Raw genomic sequence first — 23,609 nt, 5'->3', positions numbered from 1 at the left:
TAGGTGTTGCATGAGACAAAAGGAAAAAGGAGACCTATGTTCCATTCCACCAGTGGCGCATATCACATTTTCCTTTTCCTCTTCCCTTCCTGGCTGCTTCCCAGGTGAATTCCCCAGAGAGGTAATCCCAGGGTAAACTCCAGGACTGAAGTCCACACACCATCTCAGGAACTTCCCCTCCATCTAATTTATCCTTCTCATTTTATTTTACATGACTGCATAATGTTCCCCCCAGAAGAAAAAAATTATTCTTTATTATCAAGAATTGAGGTGATTCCTACATTTTCACCAATAGCAGCAACTATACAATCTCGTCCAGACATCTGCAAGATTTCTCTGGACCCCACTTCCCTCCACAAGGCGGCATCACAAGTTCTGTGGGCCCTTTCCTTCAAAAACAAAACAGAAGTTATCTTTTGCAACTACACTGGTACCAAGACAAATATAATCCCAGCTGGACTCATAATGTGCATTATCGGTCTATTCATTTTTTCTTTGGAATTTAAAAGAAATTAAAGTAAGCATTTTCATGGGCCACTAACCTAACAAGTAAGTTTTCTCTGTGCCATGAGTTTTATACTAAATCAGTGGTCCAGGCTGGACTAGAACCAGGACTTGGGCAGCCTGACTCTGTCCACTATGACAGGCGGCCATGCCAGGACCCACACTGGTTTCTATCTGTTTTGATGAAGGCCATACTGACCATGCAAGCAGAAGCAGTGCTGTCTTGGTAAATGTTTAACAACACTTGATGAGAGAAATCTCTAATATTCTTGCCTGGAGAATCCCATGGGCAGAGGAGCCTAGCAGGCTACAGTCCACAGGGTCGCAAAGAGTCAGACACGGCTGAAGCAACTTAGCACCCACAATGAGAGAAAAAGTCCTTGTCTACAGCATTTGCCAATTTCTGTGGTATAAATAATCTCATGGACAATTTTAAGCTACCTATGTGACATCACTGAACAGAGTTAGAAAAAGATGCGGAGTAGCTTACCCTTACATAATAGTTACATAATAATTTCACTGTACAGATACAATAGGGATAAATAACCTCTGAAGCTTAGATAACAATAAAATGCAATAAAATAATTAGGAAGTGATGAGTTTTGAGTATTTCTTACCTCTGCTTTTAATATAGTCTATTTATTTATATGTTTTTATAATTTAAATTTTACTAATGACTGTGTTCATCAATGGGTTCACAAACATTCCTAAAGCTTTAACCATCAGCTCTAGCAAACTGGCACACAAGCTGGTTCCAGCCCACCACTGGCTGAGGGACACACTGCAGTGGGTCTCCTGGACCCAGACCTGGTTAGTGACAAAAGACTACATTTCCCAGAAGCCTCCTCTCCCAGGACCTGCCCTGGCCTGGAAAGCTGTTACCATGGAGACAGGCTAACAGATGGTACAGGCTGTCCTCAAGGGTGAGATGGGAGCAGGGGTGTGGGGTGACTGAACCACACCTGGCAGGGGGGAGGCGCTGGTGGTAAGAGGGATTCTTCGGCCTGGGGGCTTTCAACCCCAAACTTTCTGGGGAAGTTTTCAGTGTGTGTGTGCGTGTGTGTGTGTGTGTGTGTGTGTGTGTGTGTGTGTGTGTGTGTGTGTTGGTGAAGAGGAGGTTGCTGCTGGGGAGAAAGACGCAGGGAAGGGCTTGTGGGGTGGGGACCGCTGCTGGGCGCAGAGTTGGGGGAACTTTAAGGCGGGACTGCCTTCCCCAAATTGTGCTTTAGCTGAAGGGGCAGGCTGATGCAGGGAATAAGCATTGCAAGTTCTGGCTCAGCTCCACCTCTGATGACGTGTTCTGTGACCTTGGCTCAGAGCCCATTTTAGTGGCTGCCCACTGACACCTTGGCCTCCACCCCTCCTATGTCTTTCCTTACTCACTCCCCCTCCACTAAACCATCCATTCCTACTAGGATTTTTACATTTCATTAGGCCCTTAAATGCATGGATTTCAGAGCCAGAAATATACAGGTTCATGTATACTTCTGCTCCTTACTAGCTCTGTGACTTTAGGCCGAACATTTAACCACTCTAGGCCTCAGTGTTCTCTCTGAAAAGTGATTATCATAATAGTATCTGCCTCATAGGGTCTGTAATGGAAAAACTCAGTCTTCCACCTTCTGTGTGTCTCCTTGACTACTCAGACAAAACCCTTTGCCTCTGACACTTCTGGTTACCAAATGTGTGGGTTTTCCCCTCACTGAGTAATTCCTTTTCTTAATATTCATTTATTTGGCTGCATCAGTTCTTAGTTGCCCCACACACAGATCTTTATTGCGTCACGTGGGATATTTCTTTGCAGGGCACGGACTCCCTAATCATGGTGCGGGGGCTCAGTAGTTTTGAGGAATGGGCTTAGTTGCTCCACTGCATGTGGGATCTTAGTTCCCTGACCAGGGATCAAACTGATGTCCCTCGCATTACAAGGAGGATTCTTAACCACTGGACCACCAGGGAAGTCCCAAGAAATTCTCCATGACACCACTTTGGTGTCCTACAATTCAACTCAATTCTGACATTACCTACTTGGAGATGGCATCAGATCCCACAGGTTAAGGGCTCAGTCCCACGAGACTCTTTCCACTCACTTCAGATGCCAATAGCAAGCAAGTAGTCAGTCCCCGGGTTACCCACAACTTCTGTCCAATGTGGCTACCAATTGGGGGTTCCCATGACCCCCTCCTCGGGTTCTATTTATTTGCTAGAGGGGCACAGAGAACTCAGGGAAACACCTCATTACATTTACCAGTTTATTAAAGGGCATGGTAGAGGACACACATGGCCAGACAGATGAAGGGATACGTAATGCGAGGTCTGGGAAGGTCCTGAGTGCGGGAGCTTCTGTCCCCAAAGAGGATGTTGCCTTTCCAACCTGGAGGCTCTCTGAATATCCTACTATTGAGAGTCTTATGGAGGCTTCCTCACATAGGCTTGATCAATTATTGACTCCATCTCTACTCTTCTCTCATCTCTGGAGAATGGAGGAGGGGCTGGAAATTCCAAGCTTCTAGCCACGGCTTGGTCTTTCTGGTTCCCATCAGGGTGTCATCCAGGGGGTCACCCAACCTTGCTGAAACAGGAAAAAAAAAAAAAAGATGTACCTGGTGTTCTTATCACTTTGGAAATTATAAGGGGACTGGATCTTTGGTGCACTTTAGTGAGGCTGGGCTCTCTGGCCGCAGACAAGGCCTTCCCTAGGGCACATGAGCATATATGGCATGTCAGTGTGTCCAACCACCACCCCCCAACCCAAAAGTCCTCCATCCTGAGAGATGACGCAAGGGCTTGGCCAGAAGAGTGTAGACTGCGTCACTGCCACCTGCCCCTTATTCAGGTGCCTTGGAGGCAGCCCCATTCTTGCCCTCTCTGTGTTCCAAGTTTGGTGATGTTACCCCTTTGTTTTTTCTTCCTTGCTATTATGAATGGGCTTCCCCGGTGGCGCCAGAGGTAAAGAATCCTCCTGCTAATGCAGGAGACATAGGAGACACAGGTTCAATACCGAGGTTGCGAAGACCCCTGGGGTACGTTATGGCGCCCTACTCCACTATTCTTGCTTGGAAAACTCCATGGGCGGAGGAGCCTGGTGGGCTACAGTCCGTGGGGCCACAAAGAGTCAGACACGACTAAGTGACTAAACCACAACTGCTTATCTCCAGCGTTGCCAACCATGGTGCCACCCAGTCTCTTGAGGCACTGGGAACCAGCCCTGTTAGCAACTTAGTGACCGAACATATAGGTGTCATGTCTAAGAGGTCTAAAAGATAAGTATGAATACGTTTCTTTGAATTTAGACTTACTGGACTTTATAAATATATTTAATAGGAAACTTCATAATACTAAACATACAGCACTAACATCACCTGCCAGAAGGAGAAAGTAACTGGCAGAGTAAATATACAAAAAGCAAAGTAAGGTTAATAAGTCTTAGCTACCTGCTCCTGCCCTGACAATAGTCTCAATGTGTGACCTGCGTCATCTCTGCTTTAAGGGGAAATTTGCAAATGTCAGAAAGGTGTTACAGGTGTGCTCGCACCACGTGGAGACTTTCTCTCTGATGGAAAGGATGTTTAAGAGGGTCTTGCCTCCTCCCTTTGTGATCTAAACCAGCGGTCCCCAACCTTTCTGGCACCAGGGACCAGTTTCATGGAAGACAATTTTTTCACAGACGAGGGGTGGAGGGAGGTGGTTTCGGGATGATTCAAGCACATGACATTTATTATGCAATTTATTTCTATTATTATGACATCTGCTCCACCTCAGATCATCAGACATTAGATCTCGGAGGCTGGGGACCCCTGAATTCTAAAGCACATCAAAGCACCGCCCAGGGACACAGGTGGTGTCGTTGACTCCATTCTGGCCTGAAATCAGCCATTCTGAGTGCATTTAATCCTCCTGCAGCGACCTCCTCTCTAGACAGTCAGAGACACGCCAGAATGGAGGTCCTGAAGGAGAAGGTGGAGGAGGAGGAGGCGGCGGAGCGAGAAGAGGCAGCTGAGAGGGCCGAGAGGGGCGAGAAAACCAAGAGGCCGACGGAGGTGCGGAGGGAGGCGACCACCATGACGCAGGAGATGCTCAGAGACCTGGAGAGGAAGCTGTCAGAGATCGAGGTCTCTGTCCCGGAGAAGCTCCTGTGAGTGTCAGGGGTGGGAGGGAGGGGGCTTTGGCCCAGCCACCCTGGTGGGGTCAGATCAGGGCTGGGCAGAGAGAGAGCAGGTCAGAATGGTGATGCCTGGGCTGGGAGGCAGCACGGGGACATAGAAGGAGGCGGTTAAGAGTGAGGACCATGCTTTCAGGCTGTCCGGTCCAAGTCTCCACTCTGCCCCTCCCTAGCTGCGTGACCTTGGACAAGCCACTCAGCCCCTCTGTGCATCATTTCCCTCATCTGTTTAAAGGGACAGCTGATCAACCCAGTGCTCTGTGACAACCTAGAGGGGTGGGATGATGGAGAGGGGAGGGAGGGGACATATGTATCCTTATGGTTGTTCAGCAGAAACCAACACAACCGAGTAAAGCGATTATCCTCCAAGTAAAAATAGATTAAACAAATAAAAGAGCGGCTGATAAGAAGGACACTTCCCTCCTAAGTAGTTGTGAGGATTAAAGGAGGATGCAGTAGAGGCGGTGGCAGCTAAGGCCGATGGAGGGCTCCCTGTGTGCCAGGCCCAACCCCACGCAGGCTGATACCACCCTCTTGTGAACACAGGACCTTCACCAAGGACACTATTGACACCTCCAAGCTGCCCCTTTCCTACCAAAGCAACACGCTCAAGGAGGAACACCTGCTGCAGGTGGCAGACAACTTCTCCTGCCAGTACAGCCACCTGTGTCCGGACCGCGTGCCCCTCTTCCTGCACCCACTGAACGAGTGTGAAGTGCCGGTAAGACCGGGCGGTGGAGGGCAGGGCCGGGGCACAGACCTCTCACGGGGGTGGTGGGGGCAGCATATAAACTCAAATGCCCACAGGCCCCAGCAGGCCTGGTGTGTGTCATCCCTGGGGTCTGTGGTGGCTTGGAGCCCCCGTGCCCCACCTAAGGGGCAGTCGGACACCCAGTGCGGTCTCCAGCCCCTGAGGCCAGCCCTGTGCAGAAAAAGGCAGAGATATAAGACAAAACAGGCCAGGACCAGAGTGCTGGCCTCCTTCCTTCCCACCCTGGGACCCAGGGCACGTCCCTGAGTCTCTCTCAGCCTCAGTTTCCCCACCTGTAGACAGAATGGCAGGAGATGAATGGGAAGTTACAATGCCGCAGCCCATCCATAGGCTGACTGGGGCTTGCGGACCGTTTGATCTGGCCCACCAGGTGATGTAACCCTTGTGTTAGCTGCCAGCACTTGGAACTCAACCATTCCAACCAGATCCCTAGTCCCCTCTTTCCTGGATCTGGTAACCCCAGACCTGTGTTTCTGCTACAGCCATCAGCAGGGGCTGCCCCTTAGGTGGGGCCATGTGTGATCTGGTGCTGGTGGAATCTTCCTCGAATTCACAGGGAGACCCCAGAGGCCTGGCCCCTGGCCCCAGGGCAGCAGAGCAGCCCCTCAAAGGCCACAGAAGCACTAGGGCCCCACATTGGGCCACGGTCTAGAGCCAGACAGACCTGACTCTGCCACTGACTGTGAACCTGAACAAGTCAGCTCACCTCTCAAGCCTTGGCTTCCTCGCCTGTCAGCAGGACCCGCCTCCCAGAGTTGCTGGGGGTCAGGGAGGTGATGCGGGTCTGGCGGCACTGAACGGGGTGGTGGTGATGACGCGGTAGCGATCACATCACTCGCACAGGATTATTCTAGAGCTGGGCAAGAAGGGCCTTGAGGGAATCCCTTCCTCCAACTCCCAAGGCCCTGAGTAGGAACCCGAGGCCTAGGGAGCCACCCCCAACCCCATCCCGAGGTCTCCAGCTTCCTTGGAGCACCGTGGTTTCTTCCCAAGTGGCACGCTGCCCCAGGGCCTGTGGTCTCTCCGTCTGCAGAAGTTCGTGAGCACAACCATCCGGCCCACACTGATGCCCTACCCTGAGCTCTACAACTGGGACACCTGTGCCCAGTTCGTCTCCGACTTCCTGTCCATGGTCCCCTTGCCCGACCCCCTCAAACCTGTAAGTACCACCTGGGGCTGCATCCTGAGGCCACGAAGCCAGAGATGGGAAACCAGGCAGGTCGGGAGAAGGAGGCTTGGCCAAACTCGGGCCACAGTCTATGAGTCTGTCTGGGCCGAACCCCTCACCGACACCCTGGCTGGGAGGGAGGATGGGAACAGGCCCAGAAAGGAACAGCCACTTGCCTGAGCAAGTGGCTCAGCATGCTTGATCTCTGTGCTCCCACCTCTTTGCCTCCTTCAGCTTTCAGAGTCTTCTTTACAGGACTTTAGGAGGTGGAAAAGGAGAGAGGGGGACCTGCTACCCATGTTTCAAGGCCAGATTTTTGGGGTTCTGACCAGCTTAATCTCTTTAAGAATGGAGGGTGGGAAGGAGGGCAAGAGAAGGGGATACATACACAGTGGAGAAAGAGAAGAGAGAGACAGAGGTAGAAGGTAAGGGTAACTTTGGAATAAAACCATAAAACATCCAGTCAAAGATCCTCATACCAGAAGCCTCAACATCCCAGACAGTCTTTCCCATCAGGAAGAAGTCCACAGCCCCACATTACAGGCAAATGTGGATTGCACTTTCTGGACACGGGGGCTGTGGTTTTCACCCCATTCTTAGCAGGCTCCCTAACCCAGCAAAGGGGAGGAGCCCCACTGGGGTTGAGTCTGCACACTGGCCCTGGCGCCCAGCCCCGGGGAGGCTGGCGAGGGGCGGGGGGAGGGGGCGGCTGTACTGACCAGCCTGCTGTGCCCAGCCCTTGTACCTGTACTCCTCGACCACCGTGCTCAAGTACCAGAAGGGGAACTGCTTCGACTTCAGCACGCTGCTCTGCTCCATGCTCATCGGTGCTGGCTACGATGCCTACTGTGTCAACGGCTACGGCTCGCAGGACCTGTGCCTCATGGACCTAACTCGGGAGGTGTGCCCACTCACCTTGAAGCCCAAGGAGGTACGGCCAGGCCCCTGCTGTCCTCAGCATCACACGAGACACGCCATCCTTACGGCAGCCTGTCCCTGCTGCTGAGCTCTACAACTGGGACACCTGCGCCCACTGAAATCAAACCACTGATGATTTCTCTCCCCTTGGCATCTTCATGCACACAACCCATTCCTCCAAACTGGCTGCTCCTCTCCACTTGTTGTCACTCAGTTGCAGCTACTGTGTTCCCCACATTAGCGAATGCCACATGGCGGCTATCTTCAGCCAAATTCTTCCAAATTTATCCTGTGCATGCGATAAAAATCCATCCAGTCATTTTCATATAAGGAAAAAGCAGACAAATGAACAGACTTGTAGTTCTTTCTTTTTTTTCCCCCCTCTCATGTAAAAAGATCCCTTTTCAACAGCACAAAATTTCAGCAAACCACAGCAGGCAGTGGTTGTGCTTTTATATATGCTGGCTGAGCACACCATAATGACCCGAGGTGGCTGTGAACACTCAAAACACTTCTAAGTGAATTTAATTGTAGGAATCATTAAAGCATCTCTGTGCATTTGGAAAATAGCCACACTACAGGCAGAAAGGACTTCCCAGGTGGTTCTAGTAAGAACCCGCCTGCCAATGCAGGAGACGTAAGAGATGTGGGTTCAATCCCTGGGTTGGAAAGATCCCCTGGAGGAGGGCATGGCAACCCACTCCGTATTCTTGCCTGGAGAATGCCACGGACAGAGGATCCTGGCAGGCTACAGTCCATAGGGTCACAAAGAGTCAGACATGATTGAAACGACTTAGCATGCATGCACAGGCAGATAATGCTTTTCATGAACTGGATTGATTCCAGGACTTTGTGATCCAGGGTCAAGGCTCCATGGGTATCTGCAGCTTGGGGCAGGGGGTCCAGGGACCTGAGGCAACCAGCATGATGCACCTGTGTTATATGTGTGTAAGCAACTGGGGCCCCCGGGGCTGTTCTCTGGTGGAGGAGGGGAGGGAGGCACCTGGTGAGAGCCCAGCCTGCTCTCTCAGGCCCAGCTCCCCAGGAAAGATGGAACAAGAAAAGCTCCATCACTGCTTTTGGCTCCAAAGGCCTATGAACTCACATAGGGGCCTCTTAGCTCAGCCAGAATTTTAATTATGAAATTGATATCAATAGCTAATGGGTGCTGAGAACATTCCGGTCTATAAACCACTTACACGTTTCTTGACTTGGTTGCTCCTCTCAAGAGCACTGCGTGGTAGGAATGATTGCTCTTGTGTTTTACATGTGAGTGTGTTGAGATGACATAGTTTTTGTGACCAAAGTCACACAGCTGGTAAATGGGTCCCTGGGGGTTGAGGCCCAGTCTGTCTGACTATGAATGGTGGAGATTTGCTATTTCTCCCTCATACCAGGTCCCCATTCTGCAGCTTCTGTGGTGTCCTTTCCTGGACATTTTTCTGGCCACCTAGCACACATTTGGGTACACACGCTCATGCACACACACACACACACACACACAGACACTTTGTTCTTCTGAGCCCAGGAAACTCATTTCAAGTCAACATATGAAGCCCTGAAGAAGCAAAACCTGGAAAATCTGACTCCCGACAATTTGCCCCATTTTTTAAATCAGATCCAGATCACAGCTAGTCTAGGCTGTGGGGGATGAAGAACGGAAGTCACACCTCCTGAGCTCCGGCCTGGATGGGCAACTCATACAGGCATTGCCCTGTCTTCATTTGGCAGATCAAGCCTGGGGAAAAGGTTCTCACTGAATTTTGCAGAAGATCCTGCGGTTAGGGAACTGGGAGGACATGCCCACAGTCATGGGTCTGGAGCTGAGGCTCTTTCTGTGTTTGGGGTCAGAAAGCCCGCAGCCTCCAGGAGCAACAGTGTGGGTGGCTGCTGATCCTTTTTCTCTTGTCTCGTGACAGACAGTCAAGGAAGAGGAGAAGGCACCCCCTAAGAAGTATGCCATCAAACCTCCCAGGGACCTGACCAGCAGGTTTGAGCAGGAACAGGAGGTGAAGAGGCAGGAGGCGATCAAGGCTGAGGAGGAGAATCGGCGGAAGCAGGAGGAGGCACGCCTCTTGGTGGGTCCACCATCCTCAGCCCTCAAGCCATGAACTCGGCTCCAGAGAAGGGGCTGCTAGGAATGGGGAAACAGATACAGGTCACGAAGGGATGTGTTTATGGGCCCCCAGGTTCAAATCCCCTCCTTCCCCTTCCAACCAACCTCACCTCCACCAGGCCATGCGGGAATTCCAGTGGTGGTCAGCCAGATGCTAACACTACAGAGCTTTGCTGCCTGGGCCAATTCATTGTGTGCTGTGCAGTTCTGGTGTCCTTGTTCCAGACCAGGAGCTCACTGAAGATTTACCTGCATACACTCTACATCCATCGTCCCATCCACCTTCCCACCATCCCTCCCATCCACCTTCCCACCATCCTCCCACCATCATCTCATCCATCCTCCAATTCACCCTCCCATCCACCCTCCCATTCATCCTCCCATCCACCCTCCCATCCATCCTCTCACCATCCTCTCATTCATCCTCCCATGCACCCTCCCATTCATCCTCCCATCCACCTTCCCACCACCTTCCCACAATCCTACTACCATCCTCCCACCACCCTCCCATCCACCTTTCCATCCATCCTCCCACCATCCTCCCACCACCCTCCCATCCACCTTCCCATCCATCCTCCCACCATCTTCTCATCCATCCTCTAATTCACCCTCTCATTCATCCTCCCATCCACCCTCCCATCCATCTTCTCACCATCCTCTCATCCATCCTTTCATCCACCCTCCTGTTCATCCTCCCTTCCACCCTCCCATCCATCCTCCCACCATCCTCTTACCTATCCTCCCATCTCTCCTCCTATCCCCCCACACTCTCATCATCCCTCTCATCTACTTTGCCTCCCTCCCTTCTTGTCTTTCCTTCCATATAGTATTTATTGAGGATCTACTGTGGGATGCAGTAGACCCTGGGGATGCAATAATGAACATGGCACAGTGAACCTTTTCCCAGAGGGGTGCAGACAAGGAAGCCATATGGTGGCCCTCTATCTTTCTTTGGATGAAATCTCACCCAGAATCACAACACAGAAAGCCAATAAATCCCAGATACCCTAGAGCTCCATAAGGTCAAGTTTATAAACCACAGATTGAGCTAGATCCTCCCATTTTACCAATAAGAAAATGGGTTCAGAGGTGGGGTGATGTCCTCAAGGTCACGAAGTCAGCCAGAGATGCAGTGTGGATCAAAATTCGGTTCTTTTGCCAGTTCCTCAGCCCCAGGGAGATGTTTGGATCCCTGATGATCCCCTTCCCATCCATTTGCTTCAAGGTCACCCCCCTTTCCCGTGCAGGAGCAGGAGAATGCAAAGACCGACCCCCTGCATGGCCTCCGTGTGCATTCCTGGGTCCTGGTGCTGTCAGGGAAACGCGAGGTGCCTGAGAGCTTTTTCATTGACGCATTCACTGCACACAGCTACAGCACCCAGGACGATCACTTCCTGGGAATTGAGAGCCTTTGGAACCATAAGAACTACTGGGTCAACATGCAGGATTGTTGGAACTGCTGCAAGGTGCTGGGCGGGGCCTGGGCGGGTGTGGCAGGCACAGTGGGGGAAGGTGGGTGTGACCAGTGGGGAGAGCTGGCCACCAGCCAAGAGGGCTTTGGACTTTTCCTGGAGTACCCAGGGCCTACTGCTTTGCCCATACATAATCATTCTAGTATGATTATTGTCACTCTTAGTTTCTGTATCCTTATAAAATGTGGATTGTTAGTTCAATTTTTTAAAAACATTGTATTGAAGTGCAATATACATGCTGAAAAATGCACTTATCCTACACGTTCAGCTCAATGAACTTCCATACATATTTATGTATAAGAACACAGTGCCAGGACTTCCCTGGTGGTCCTGTGGCTGAGAATCCCTTTCCAATGCTGGGGATGCGGGGTCGATTTCTGGTGGGGGAACTAAGATCCCATATGCCTTGGGGCAATGAAGACCCAGTGCAGCCAAAACAAAAAACAAAACCTCAGTGCCATTTAAAGACGTTAAAAGATATGTGCACACGTTTGGAGGGAGGTGCTAACTGGATACCAGGGGACTTTCTGGGAGTGTGGATAATGTTCTATTTCTTGAACCGGTTTTTGCCATGCAGTGACACCTCATCTCTTCCTGTAAGGACAATGCCAAATGAGCTCCACATCCAGGCCTATCCCAGGCCAGAGAGTTTCCGAGTCTCTCACCCAGAGACCAACACGGGAAGGGAGTCCCAGCCCCCTCAGGGCCTCCGTCTCCCTGTGGGGATTAGGAGGGCGGGCGAGGACTCTCAAAGGCAGCCTGGAGCCCCATTCTGGCCCCTCTGAGACCCAGCCGGGTCTCTTCTCACCCTGGGCTTGGCAGTTCCCCACCTCCTCCCTGCCCCTGTGGAGCAGGAGCGGGGGGCACTGGCTGTGGGATGTGCTCAGCGACCCCCTTCTCCATCAGGAGTTGGTCTTCGACCTGGGAGACCCTGTGAGGTGGGAGTACCTGCTCTTGGGGACCGACAAGCCTTTCCTGTCCCTGACTGAGGAGGAGGAAGAGGGGATGAATGATGATGATGACGTGGAAAAACTGGTGAGTCTCCGTGGAGTGGGGAGACTTGACACCCTGTCTTGCTTCAGGCCAGCCTGACATACTTCCCCCCACAGGGATGTGTCTAGGGTCGGTGGGGGGCAGTTCAGATAGACCACTTATAGATTCCTTGAAACAGAAGGGGCTGGACCATGCCCTCACTTTACAGATGGGCAGACTGAGGCCCAGACATGTCCAGTGACCTGCCCGGGGCCCCCAAATGGTGCAGGGAAAGGCTGGGATTTGCATTCAGGCCTCCTGCCCACCCTTCACTCCCTCCCTATAGATACACACACAGTCCACACCCCATTCAGGGGTTGCCCTGCCCTTTGGAGTAGGGCAATAAGACCCTCTCCATAAGCCTGGGGAGCCCCAGAACCCATCTCTCACATCCAGGCCTCTCCTGCATAGTCATCACGATCCTCCACACACACACTTCCACACCTTTCTTGTCCCTCCTATCAGCCCTTCTGAAGGTCATTGGCCTGGTCATCTCTGATCTCCTACTCAGGGGCAATCCAGGCAGGTCTGCATGAGGCCCTGTGAGTGGAAGTCAGATGCCCAGATGCCTTCACTACTGGTTCCGACATCTTGGGCAAACTTCCTAACTGTTGGAAACTTCAGTTTCATGGTCTGCATGTAAAATGGGGGAATGGGGTCAGTTACATCACAGTAGGAATAACTGGGGTATTCGTTTGTTAAAGTTGCCATAACACAGACTGGGTGGCTTACACAGTAGAAATTTCTTTTCTCACAGCCCCGGAGACTGAAGTCGAGCTGTCAGTGGGGTTGGATTCTCCTTAGCTTGTAGGGGTGCCCACCCCCAGGTCCTCACACTCTTTCCTCTGTGTGGGTCTGTGTCCTAATCTCTTCCTATAAGGACACCAGTAGTATTGGATTGGGCTCAACCTAATGACCTCAGTTTAACTTAGATACCTCTTTAAAGATCCTGTCTCCAAATATAGTCACATGCTGGGGTTCTGGGTACTAGGACATATGAGTTTTGGGGGGATACAATTCAGCCCACAGGTAACACTCATGGCCCTTTCTAAGTGCTGTGAAAGAGATAGTGTTAGTGGCTCAGTTGTGCCTGACTCTTTGCCACCCCATGGACTGTAGCCCGCCAAGCTTCTCTATCCATGGGATTTTCCAGGCAAGAATACTGGAGTGGGCTGGGATCATCCCGACCCAGAGATTGAACCTGGGTCTCCTGCATTGCAGGCAGATTCTTCACCATCTAAGCCACCAGGGAAGCCCTTATAAGTGCCAGTAGGTATTTAACTTGCCAAAATCTTGACAGCTACCCGGGGTGATGGGTACTAGTATTGTCATCCATGATTATTATTGCCCCATTTTACTGACAAGAAGGCTTATACACAGAGGGGTAAAATAATTGACCCAAAGTTAAACAGCCAATAAGTGACAGAGCTGGGATTTGACTTGGGATTTAACAGTCCAGCTCCCAAGTCTGGGTTCTCAAAGGCAGTTCTGTTTGGCCTCCTGGGGCTACATGAGGACAAGTGAGACCACCGGTGTGATGTGCTTAGACAGACGTGTAGACTCACCTGGAAACGGTGTTGAGTGTTCTCAGTGTCTTCTCTCTGGAGACCAGAGAGGCGCCGCTCCTGTGCAGTAAATCCTGGACCACTGGCGCCCCCTGCTGGCCTCAAAATGAGAACAGACAGGCCAAGCGGGTATCAGAGATCTGAACAATTCGGCAAGAGTTTTTTTTTTTTTTAATTTTTTTATTTTATATTGGAGTATAGCCGATTAACAATGTTGTGATAGTTTCAGGTGGACAGCGAAGGGACTCAGCTATGCATTTACATGTATCCATTCATGGAGAAGTTTCAAACTGAGAAAATCTTGTGCAAGTTTCTGTGGTTACCTAACCTGAAGATCATTTGTCCAATGTAGTTGCTAAGTCATGTTCGACTCTTTGTGACCCCATTGACTGTAGCCCGCCAGGCTCCCCTGTCCATGGGATTCTCCCCTGTCCATGGGATTCTCCAGGCAAGAATACTGGAGTGGGTTGCCATTTCCTCCTCCAGGGCGTCATCCTGATCCAGGATCAAACCCACATCTCCTGCATTGGCAGGCAGGTTCTTTATCAGTGAGCCACCCGTGAAGCCCTTAAACCTGAATTTATTTCTGTTTTGCATGTGTATTCATTTGTATTGTTTTTAAATTGAACATCAGAGAATTCATACTGGAGAAAGACCATATAAGTGAATGCATTCAATGGGAAAAATGTTTTACCCATAAATCCTCTTTTCTATGTACATTGGAGAATTCAACTGGAGACAGGCCTTCCACGTGCAATGAATGCAGGAAATCTTTTATCAACAACTCCAATTTCCATAGACATCAGAGAATTCACACAGGAGAAAGGCCTTAAGCCTGTAATGTATATGGAAAATCTTTTATAACTCTGGCTGGCATCCGTTATCAAGAGAAAGTTCACAGTGGGGAAGTGCCATATAAGGGCAGTGACTATGGGGCATCCTTTAATCAAATGCACCTCCTCAGTTCCTGTAGGAAAATCCACACTGGAGAAAAGTCTTATGAGTGCAGTGAACGTGGGAAATCTTTTACTGCTAACTCTGGCCTTTGGTATCATCAGAGAATTCACAGTGGAGAAAGGCTTTATGAGTGCAGTGATTGTGGGAAATCTTTTATTGCTAGGATGAGCCTTCTCAATCATCAGAGAGTTCACACTGAAGAAAGACCTTATAAGTGCAGTGACTGTAGAGAATGTTTTACTAGCAGTTCGAGCCTTCTTCGTCATCAGAGAGTTCACAGTGGGGATAGGCTGTGTGAATGCAGTGAACATGGGAAATCTTTTCCTGCCAGCTACGGCCTTCGGTATCATCAGAGAGTTCATTTGTCTAGACTAGGCCTTATTTGCCAGATGGGGAAACTAGGCTCAAAGAGAAAGAAAAATAATAAGGGCAATCAGGCAGTGTCCCAAACCCTTATGTGCATTTATCAGTCAGTCCTCCCAAGCAGTTAGAAAACTGAGACTCAGAGCCGTTAAGGGACTTTACCTGAGCTGGTGTTGGATGGAGGGTGGGGTTTGGGCCCACCCGACTCCGGAAGCCCCTCTTAAAAGGCCTGTGTCTTTCTCTCCCGCCTCTGTGGGCAGTGGGAGGGGGTCACACGGGACAGGGCGTGACTGTCCTCGCCAGGCGCCAGGTGGGCACAGGGATGGAGCTGCTCCTCCTTCTCCCCCGTCTCAGGTCACACCAGGTCAGATCTCTAGCACCCCTGGGGGAGCTGACAAGCCACCTTGTGGGGCTTGGCCCTGGAGGGTGAGAGACCTGCCCGTAAGTCAGCCCTGATCAGAAGGCCCAGTCCTGATCAGAGCTACCTACCCCACCCCCACCTCTCCCACCAGGGCAAGGAGGATGAGGATAAGAGCTTCGACATGCCGCCCTCGTGGGTGGAGCAGATTGAGATCTCCCCTGAAGGTACAGCACCTCTGGGCCTTTGGGGGCGTCTGTGGTAGCGGGATGCTGGCAGGGGCTGCCTTGGCCCCTCATTTTCAAACCCCAGCTCCATGTTTCCTGCTGCACCCTCTTCATTTCTTCCTTCCCACCATACACACTCAGCTCTGCAGCCGGGGGCCTGACCCTAGTCTGGCGCACAGGCCAGGGCTCAGTTACCAGACCCAGGCTGATGGAGTGTGGCAGGCGCTGGAGGACTGGGGACCAGGACACAGCTGTTCCCCTCCCTCACCCCACTCTGCCAGGAGGAGACTATGCACAGTACCCAGGGCGGGCAGGGGTCTCAGGACCAAGAAGGGGCAGGCAGGGAAAGCAGGGGGTCAGGGCATGCTTTTGCCCCATGCCAACCTCTGCTGATTGCTGAGATTTCCATCTGGGAGTGCCTAGACCCACAGGGAGGACCTAGGCTGTCCCATCAGGGCGGGAAGGGCTGGAGAGGGTGTCATGGGAAGCCGGGGGTTGGAGGCTGGGGAGTGGGTGGGCAGGAAGGGCTTCTGGGAGGAAGGCTCATCTAAGCTAAGTTTTAAGGGATCAGAAGAAGTCAGCACAGTGAGGGCAGGAGGGGATGGCGTTTCTAGCCGAGGTCTGGAAGTAAGAGTGCGGTGTGGTCAGGCTCAAGCTGAGATGTGCTCCAGGGCAGGAGCCACACCGGTGACTCGTCCCCTCTGCCTCCCTGGAGTGGGCTTGGGGGCTGGAGGAGCTGAGCAAACAGCACAGTGAACAGAGGCTGGACAGTGGCTGGTGAGGCTCCCCAGTGTGGGGAGGAAGGACCCCAGCCCACTCTGTGTCCTCAGCGTTCGAGACCCGCTGCCCAAACGGGAAGAAGGTGATACAGTACAAGAGGGCGAAGCTGGAGAAGTGGGCCCCGTACCTCAACAACAACGGCCTCGTGTGCCGCCTTACCACCTACGAGGACCTGGAGTGTAAGGGGGCAGCCCTAGCTGCGGGGGGCGGGGAGGGGGCAGGAGAGCTGGGTCCCCGACAGGTGACGTGACCTCGGTCATGTCACCACCCCTATCCGTGTGACTGCGGGCCCTGCTGGTCGCTGTGTGCTGGGAGTGGTGGGACGGCGGCTGGGGCACCTGGCCTGGCTGCTTCAGGCACCAATTGGGCCCCACAGGTACCAAGACTTTGGAGGTGAAGGAGTGGTACCAGAACAGGGAGGACATGTTGGAGCTGAAGCACATAAACAAGATCACGGGCTTGAATGTCGACTACTTCAAGCCGGGCCACCCCCAGGCGCTGCGCAGTGCGTGGACCCCGTCACTAGGCCAGCTAGGAGCCCAGGGTGGGGGCCTCATGTCCTCCTTAGAGCAGCCTGCAGGGCAGCTGATGCGTGGTGGGAGGAACCAGCATCCTTATTGCCAGGGTTCTTGGGTGGAAAGCAACAGAAATAGCCCCTGCCTCCCCAAGCAAAGCAGATGTGTGGGAGGTCAGAGGAGGCACAGAAAATCTAAGGAAATGTGACAAGTGTTCCTCCAAGAAAGGTAAAGCAGGGCCGCAGTCCATGCTGTGGTTGGGATCAGGTTCCCATTGGGGCCACGTTTACAGGGGTTAGGATGCTGACAATAAAACCAACAAGCACCCCCACAAGGGCGATGCAGGGGGCAGAAGTATGGCAGTGCGGATGTGGCCGCAAGGCCAGGAGGCTGGGAAGCAGGGAAGGACATATCCTGGGAGAGAATTAACAACCCAATCCAAGAATTCACAAAAGAAAAACATAGGGTCAATATACATCTAAAAACATGACCAATCTCACTTGGTTGAGACAGGAAGAAGGGGAGGGGAGGGAAGGGAAGGGAAAGAAAGAAAGAAAATCAATAAGGGACCAACCTACAACCCTTCAGTTGGCAAAAATGAAAAAATGGCCCTACCATGTGTAAGCAAGTGACTCCCCGTCATTCCTGGTAGGACAGCAAATTGGCACAACTTTTCTGGGGAGCAGCTGGGCAAAATAATCAATGATAGCTTTCAATTATGTATGTTTTTTGACCAGCAGTTCTGTTGCACAAATAGCAGGCAAAAAGAAAACATACATAAAACACATGTTCATCATGGTGTTGATCATAACAACAAAAAAAGCTAGAAGCAGCCTAAACACCGAGCTCTAGGGCATTGGTGCCATCATACATGAGGCTTCTCCCCAAGGCCTGGGGTCAGGTTATGAAGCCAGGGGCTCCAGGTGCTCACCTAGGCATCGCCCGGCCCCAACCTCCCCGCAGTGCACTCGTACAAGTCCATGCAACCTGAGATGGACCGTGTCATGGAGTTTTATGAAACGGCCCGCGTGGACGGCCTGATCAAGCGGGAGGAGACGCCCAAGATGATGACAGAGTACTACCAAGGACGGCCGGACTTCCTCTCCTACCGCCATGTCAATTTCGGGCCCCGCATGAAGAAGCTGGCTTTGAACAGCGCAGAGTCAAACCCCCGGCCCATGGTGGTAAGTACTTGCTGGGCATGGGGATGGGCTTACTGCTTACTCTGGTGGGCCAAGGTTACCCTGAACGGGAGGAGCCCAGACTCCGGGGAACCTTCTTTACTGAGTGACCCTTCCTGTTTTACCAAACACACCATCTCGGGTCTGTCTGATACCAGACATCAGCCACTGGGCCACGGAGGTATTATGTCCTTGTGTGTGTATACGCACTCTTGACTAAACACTTAGAAAATATGTAAAATTATAAAAAGTAAAAAAATCTCAGAATGCCATCTCTCAGCTATTATCGCATATTAATATATTGGATTTTGAGAGTCTTTTCAAAGATGTGTGTGTGTGTGTGCGCGTGCGTGCGCACGCATAATTCTTGATTCATCCTCTTCACATTAAATTGTGCGGCTTTTTCCTCCATATCATCACAAGTTATTTTGCACCTGTATTTAACCTCTGCACACCAAAGAAGCTCTTACTAGCAGTAAGCAATGTCAGGTGATAGAGCAGGCTGCCTGGAGAGGTGGTGAGCTCCCCATCTCTGGAGGTGGGCAAGCAGAGTCTGGCGGAAGGAGCTAGAGAAGAAATGGCGCACCACACGGGGCTGGAGGGGCCGAGCACTACGAACCCCTGGGGCCTTGAGAGCCACTGTCGAGCTGGGAGGGGCTGTTCTACATGAACCCCCGTCCCCCAAACGAACCCAGACCCCAGCGTCCCTGAGGGTCCTTTGCGCCTGTCCTCAGAGCAGGCACAGAAGTCCTCCTTTTCCACCCCACCTCCTCCGCATGTTCTGGTCTCCCAGAAAATCACAGAGCGATTCTTCCGCAACCCTGCGAAGCCTGCGGACGAGGACGTGGCCGAGCGAGTGTTTCTGATCGCGGAGGAGCGCATTCAGCTGCGCTACCACTGCCGCTCGGACCACATCACGGCCAACAAGCGCGAGTTCCTGCGGCGCATGGAGGTGGACAGCAAGGGCAACAAGATCATCATGACCCCTGACATGTGTATCAGCTTCGAGGTGGGCTCGGGAGTCTGGTGGGAAGGGGCAGGATGGGGTGGAGTGAAGAGAGAGCCCTGGGGCCCTCCATGCTGTCTCGGCGACCTTGGAGAACTGGGGTGGAAGACTCTGGTACCCAGCCTGGAAATTCATCTTCACCCCTGGGAAAATCAAGACCGCCCATCTGGGAATAATACTCATTGAGCGCCCCTGAAAATCGTCCCCTTTTCCATCCTGCGACCAAGGCTGTGACAGATCTCAACACCTCCACGGGGCTGGCTTTCCTAGTTCCAATCCTGACTTTGCTGGCACATCCCTTAGCGCCCCCCCCCCCCCGCCCTGAGCCCCCAGTTTCTCTTCTGTTGCTAGTTGTGTTTCTAGAGATGCAACAGATCCAGAGAGGTGAAGCAACTGGCTGGAGGTCACACAGCTAGAAAATGGCAGGGGAAGATTTGAACCCAAGAGATCTGGCTCCAGAATCTGCCCACAACCCCAGCCCTTGCTGCTTCTTCTCCGAGTCACTGTGGTGGTTGTTCCAGGTGGAGCCGATGGAGCACACCAAGAAGCTTCTCTACCAGTACGAGGCCATGATGAAGCTGAAGAACGAGGAGAAGTTGTCCAGACATCAGGCCTGGGAGTCGGAGCTGGAGGTCAGGTGTTCCGTGGGAGAGTGGGCAGGTGGCAGGTAGCAGGGGTGGGGGTGTTTTAACCATGTCTGCCCCCACTTCCCAACTCAGGTGCTGGAGATCCTGAAGCTTCGGGAGGAGGAGGAGGAGGCACACACGCTGACCATCTCCATCTACGACACCAAGCGCAACGAGAAGAGCAAGGAGTACCGGGAGGCCATGGTGAGCCCTGCTCCCTGGCTTCCCCGGGCCCCTCCCCCACCCACCCCACCCCCACCTCCAGGGTGCTGAGGTTGATAGGGATTCTGCGGGGAAGCCCTTTAGAGGCGATGAAGTTATTGACACCACAGTGGTCATCTTTGCTGTGAGCTGACCATTTCCCTGATCACTCTTCAACATGTGCTCAGGATACAGGCCAGGTCCCCCCACACCACCTCCAGGAGCTATGGCCAAGCCAAGACGTCCACTTGGGGGCTTCCCTGGGGGTTGTGACCTGGTCACGGGCTTGAGTTCTCTGGCCCCTGCACACAGGGCCTTCACATTACCCACTCTGGTTGCCAAGACCCAGCTTGGTTTTTTGAGGCCAGCTTCTAAATCCCCTTCACCAACCAAGTGGAGATTCCTAAAAAGAAAATAGATGAGGTTGGCAAGACAGGACTGGGCACCTGAAGTCTGGTTCTCAGACCCCCAGAGGTGGGGATGTCCGCCCCCACATCTCCAGCTTCACTGGGCCCTGGCGGCCAATGCAGGACATAAAGAAGGCCCCAGGGTGGAAGGGAAAAAAGGGACTCACCAGCAGTTTTTAACATCGTTAACAACCATGCTTTATTCCATTTATCGAGCGAGCATTTGCTGAGTGATAGGCATGTACTGAGGCTCAAGTGGAGATATGTGAACTCACAGACACAGAAGTTGGCTGTCACCAATAACCATGATCTCAGGAGTCAGCGAAGAGCCCTCTGAGGCCTCAAGCACAGAGGGTCTGAAGCCTGGTTCTGTGTGGTCACATCTCGACAGAGCTGGTTGGGGGATGTCTGCAGCCCCTGCTGGTCCAGCTGACCCCCTGGCCCCCTCTCACAGGAGCGCGTGTTACACGAGGAGCACCTGCGGCAGGTGGAGGCCCAGCTGGACTACCTGGCCCCGTTCCTGGCACAGCTCCCGCCTGGGGAGAAGCTAACGCGCTGGCAGGCCGTGCGCCTCAAGGATGAGTGCCTCAATGACTTCAAGCAGCGGCTCATTGACAAAGCCAACCTCATCCAGGCCCGGTTTGAAAAGGTGCAGCCAGGGCCCTAGCAGGGGTGGGGACCTCGGCATCCTCTACTGGAAAACCGGCCCAGGGCTGTTGGCTCAGTATCTCATAGACTTGTGAGGGACTAATGGGCGGAGGGGGAGGAGGTCAGTGTTTGGTGTGTCCAAAGGACCAAGTTGTCCTTCCTCATCCTTGTTTATTGGGTGGAAGGGTGGATGGAGGGGTGGATGAGTGAACAGAGGGAGGGATGGAAGGGTGGATGGATGGCTGGAGCATTATAACAACTCCTATAGTTTTTGACCCATTTCTGTTGGTCAGGTACACATCATGTAGTTCCCCTGCATTATCTTATTTAATCTTCACAAACAGCTCTATGGTGGTGGGGGTGGGGGTGTATGCAATGACCCTCATTTTGCAGATGACAGATTGGAAGCTCTGAAAATGTACTTTGACCAGAGTCACGTAGCTCTCAGTCCTGACTCCTGTTCTAACCTCGTGGACATGTTGTTGTTTAGTCGCTAAGTTGTGTCTGACTCTTTCTGACCCCATGGACTATAGCCCACCAGGGTCCTCTGTCCATGGGATTTCCCAGGCAAGAATACTAGAGTGGGTTGTCATTTCCTTCTCCAGGGGATCTTCCCCAGTCAGGGATTGAACCCTCGTCTCCTCTATTGGCAGGCTGATTCTTTACCACTGAGCCACCTGGGAAGTCCTCGTGGACATGTATCCCTCTAAACAAGGGTTTCCTGCCTCTGCTTCTCTGGCTTCTATGAGAAGGGGTGATGGGGCTGACCTTGTGGGGCTGTCTGATGCCCAGTGCAGGGGGCGGGATCTGCAGCCTGCAGTCTGGGTCAGCCCTCCTGCTCTCCTTCCCCATGCCCACAGGAGACTCAAGAGCTGCAGAAGAAGCAACAGTGGTATCAGGAGAATCAGGTGACCCTGACGCCTGAGGATGAAGACTTATACCTGAGTTACTGCTCTCAGGCCATGTTCCGTATCCGTATCCTGGAGCAGCGGCTCAGTCGGTGAGGAGGCAGGGGTCGGGGGAGCCGAGAGGACCCACAAGGATGTTGGAGCACCAGCTTTTGTATTTTTGGCTGTGCTGGGTCCTCATTGCGGTGCCTAGGCTTCTCTGGTTGCAGCACGCAGATTTAATTGCCCTGCAGCATGTGGGATCTCAGTTCCCCGACCAGAGATCAAACCCATGTCCCCTGCAATGGAAGGATTCTTAACCACTGGACCACCAGGGAAGTCTCTGAGTACCAACTTTGTAACCCCTCCCTCTGATTTCAGACACAAGGAGCTGGCTCCACTGAAGTACTTGGCTCTGGAGGAAAAGCTCTACAAGGACCCACGCCTGGTGGAGTTACTTAAAGTCTTCGTTTGATGCTCTTCACCCTCTACACTTGTGGTCCTTTGAGTCCCTCCTGAGGCCTCAGCAAAGCTGCCAGAGAAAGAAACCTCCCCCAAAGCCTGGCCCTCGTGTTCCCTATGCCCAGCTAATCACCATCCACTCAGGCACACTACCTTCCCGCTTTTCCTAATTTGCCTGTAAATAAACACTTGCCATTTGCCACGGGTACCTCATGTTTCACAGACTCCAGCAGCAGCCTTTTTCTCCTTCCCTTCTTTATCTGTGGCCTGGGACCACCTTTGCAGCCTTATCTTATTTAACACAGCAACTGCATCCCCATTTCACACATGGCTAATTAGTGGCTGATAAGAAGAGGGGCTGGAATTCAGTCTCTTGCAGTCTAGCGTCAAGAACCCAAGTTCTGGGGCACACACCTTGGGCTTGCCATTTCCACTTTGTGAGCTGGGCCACCCCAGCCATGCATGGTGGGGGTGCAAGACTCTCATTTTGCAGAAAAGAAACTGGGAGCTCTGAAATGTACCGTATCCAGAACTACATGGCTGTCTCAACCTTAACCCCGGCTCTGACTTCATAAGCATTGTATCCCTTTAAGCAAGATTCCAGTGGCTTTCTCCCAAGACATGTGTGTGACCCCTGCTCCTCTGACGTCTGTGGGTAGCGGCCCTTCCCAAAGCCCACCCCACCCGAGTCCCAAATGAAGTCGGCCTTTATTGGGTTCCAAATCCAAATTGGTGGTCCCCCTCAAGCTGCAGCGCACTCATCCATTCACCGAGGCCGTGGGGGTAGCACTCCCGGGCTCCAAGAGTGACTGGGACCCGGAATCAGACTCCTATTCCCTCTAAGCCTCCTGCGTGGAATTCAAGCCGGGGTCCGAGCCACAGAAGAGGGACAAAGTTCTCAGAGGACGCCAGCACCGAACCCGAGGAAAAGGAAGAAACAGTAGTCTCGGCAAAGTGCTGACTAAGGCCTCTTCCCCTGTTTTACCCCAATCCAAGATGGAAGGTCGGCGGCTTCACGCTGCTCCTGATGTCCCCTTCCTATTGGCTATCCTGAAATTGGTTTTCCAATAATACGGTTGCTGATTGGTCAATTTGTGACGGTTGCTAAAGCGATTGGTGCAGCCGCCCTTGGTGGGCGTTTCGAAAAAATTTTTTAAGTGCACAAACTAGTTTTCGTGAAAGAGATGGAAAGGGGAGGAAAGGGAAAGCTTGAGGCGGAGGCGGAACCAAGGAAACGGCAGCTCGCATTGGTTCACTAGAGGCCTAGGGGCGACTCTTGAAC

At 52.4% G+C, this 23,609-nt stretch overlaps 1 protein-coding gene and 1 long non-coding RNA gene across 4 annotated transcripts; one reads left to right on the top strand and one right to left on the bottom strand.

The window, feature by feature from the left end:
• Positions 1-1,409: 1,409 nt before the first annotated feature.
• Positions 1,410-22,535, top strand: DRC7 (dynein regulatory complex subunit 7). 2 transcript variants are annotated; one of them, XM_043437927.1, is made up of 18 exons: positions 1,410-1,427; positions 4,408-4,639; positions 5,213-5,387; positions 6,472-6,597; positions 7,343-7,537; positions 9,444-9,602; positions 10,888-11,106; positions 12,019-12,147; positions 15,542-15,614; positions 16,445-16,573; positions 16,771-16,899; positions 17,873-18,093; positions 18,884-19,099; positions 19,618-19,728; positions 19,816-19,926; positions 20,785-20,979; positions 21,839-21,978; positions 22,247-22,535. In XM_043437927.1, exons 2-18 carry the CDS (start codon positions 4,443-4,445, stop codon positions 22,338-22,340), a joined length of 2,619 nt encoding a protein of 872 aa, XP_043293862.1. In that variant the 5' UTR covers positions 1,410-1,427; positions 4,408-4,442; the 3' UTR covers positions 22,341-22,535. The 2 variants fall into 2 exon arrangements, with proteins under 2 accessions (XP_043293862.1, XP_043293863.1); XM_043437928.1 differs by lacking the exons at positions 1,410-1,427; positions 7,343-7,537 and having other exon boundaries at positions 4,443-4,639.
• Positions 19,985-23,287, bottom strand: LOC122421700. Of its 2 annotated transcripts, none has more exons than XR_006263561.1 (3): positions 23,098-23,287; positions 21,920-22,164; positions 19,985-20,326 (listed from the first exon to the last, which is right to left on the bottom strand). It is a non-coding gene; the product is annotated as an uncharacterized LOC122421700 (long non-coding RNA). The 2 variants fall into 2 exon arrangements; XR_006263562.1 differs by lacking the exon at positions 23,098-23,287 and adding an exon at positions 22,742-23,041.
• Between the last annotated feature and the right edge of the window lie 322 nt (positions 23,288-23,609).

Source organism: Cervus canadensis, chromosome 18 (assembly GCF_019320065.1).
Source record: "Cervus canadensis isolate Bull #8, Minnesota chromosome 18, ASM1932006v1, whole genome shotgun sequence".
NCBI lineage: Eukaryota > Metazoa > Chordata > Mammalia > Artiodactyla > Cervidae > Cervus > Cervus canadensis.
This window is presented reverse-complemented; position numbering and strand designations above follow the sequence as displayed.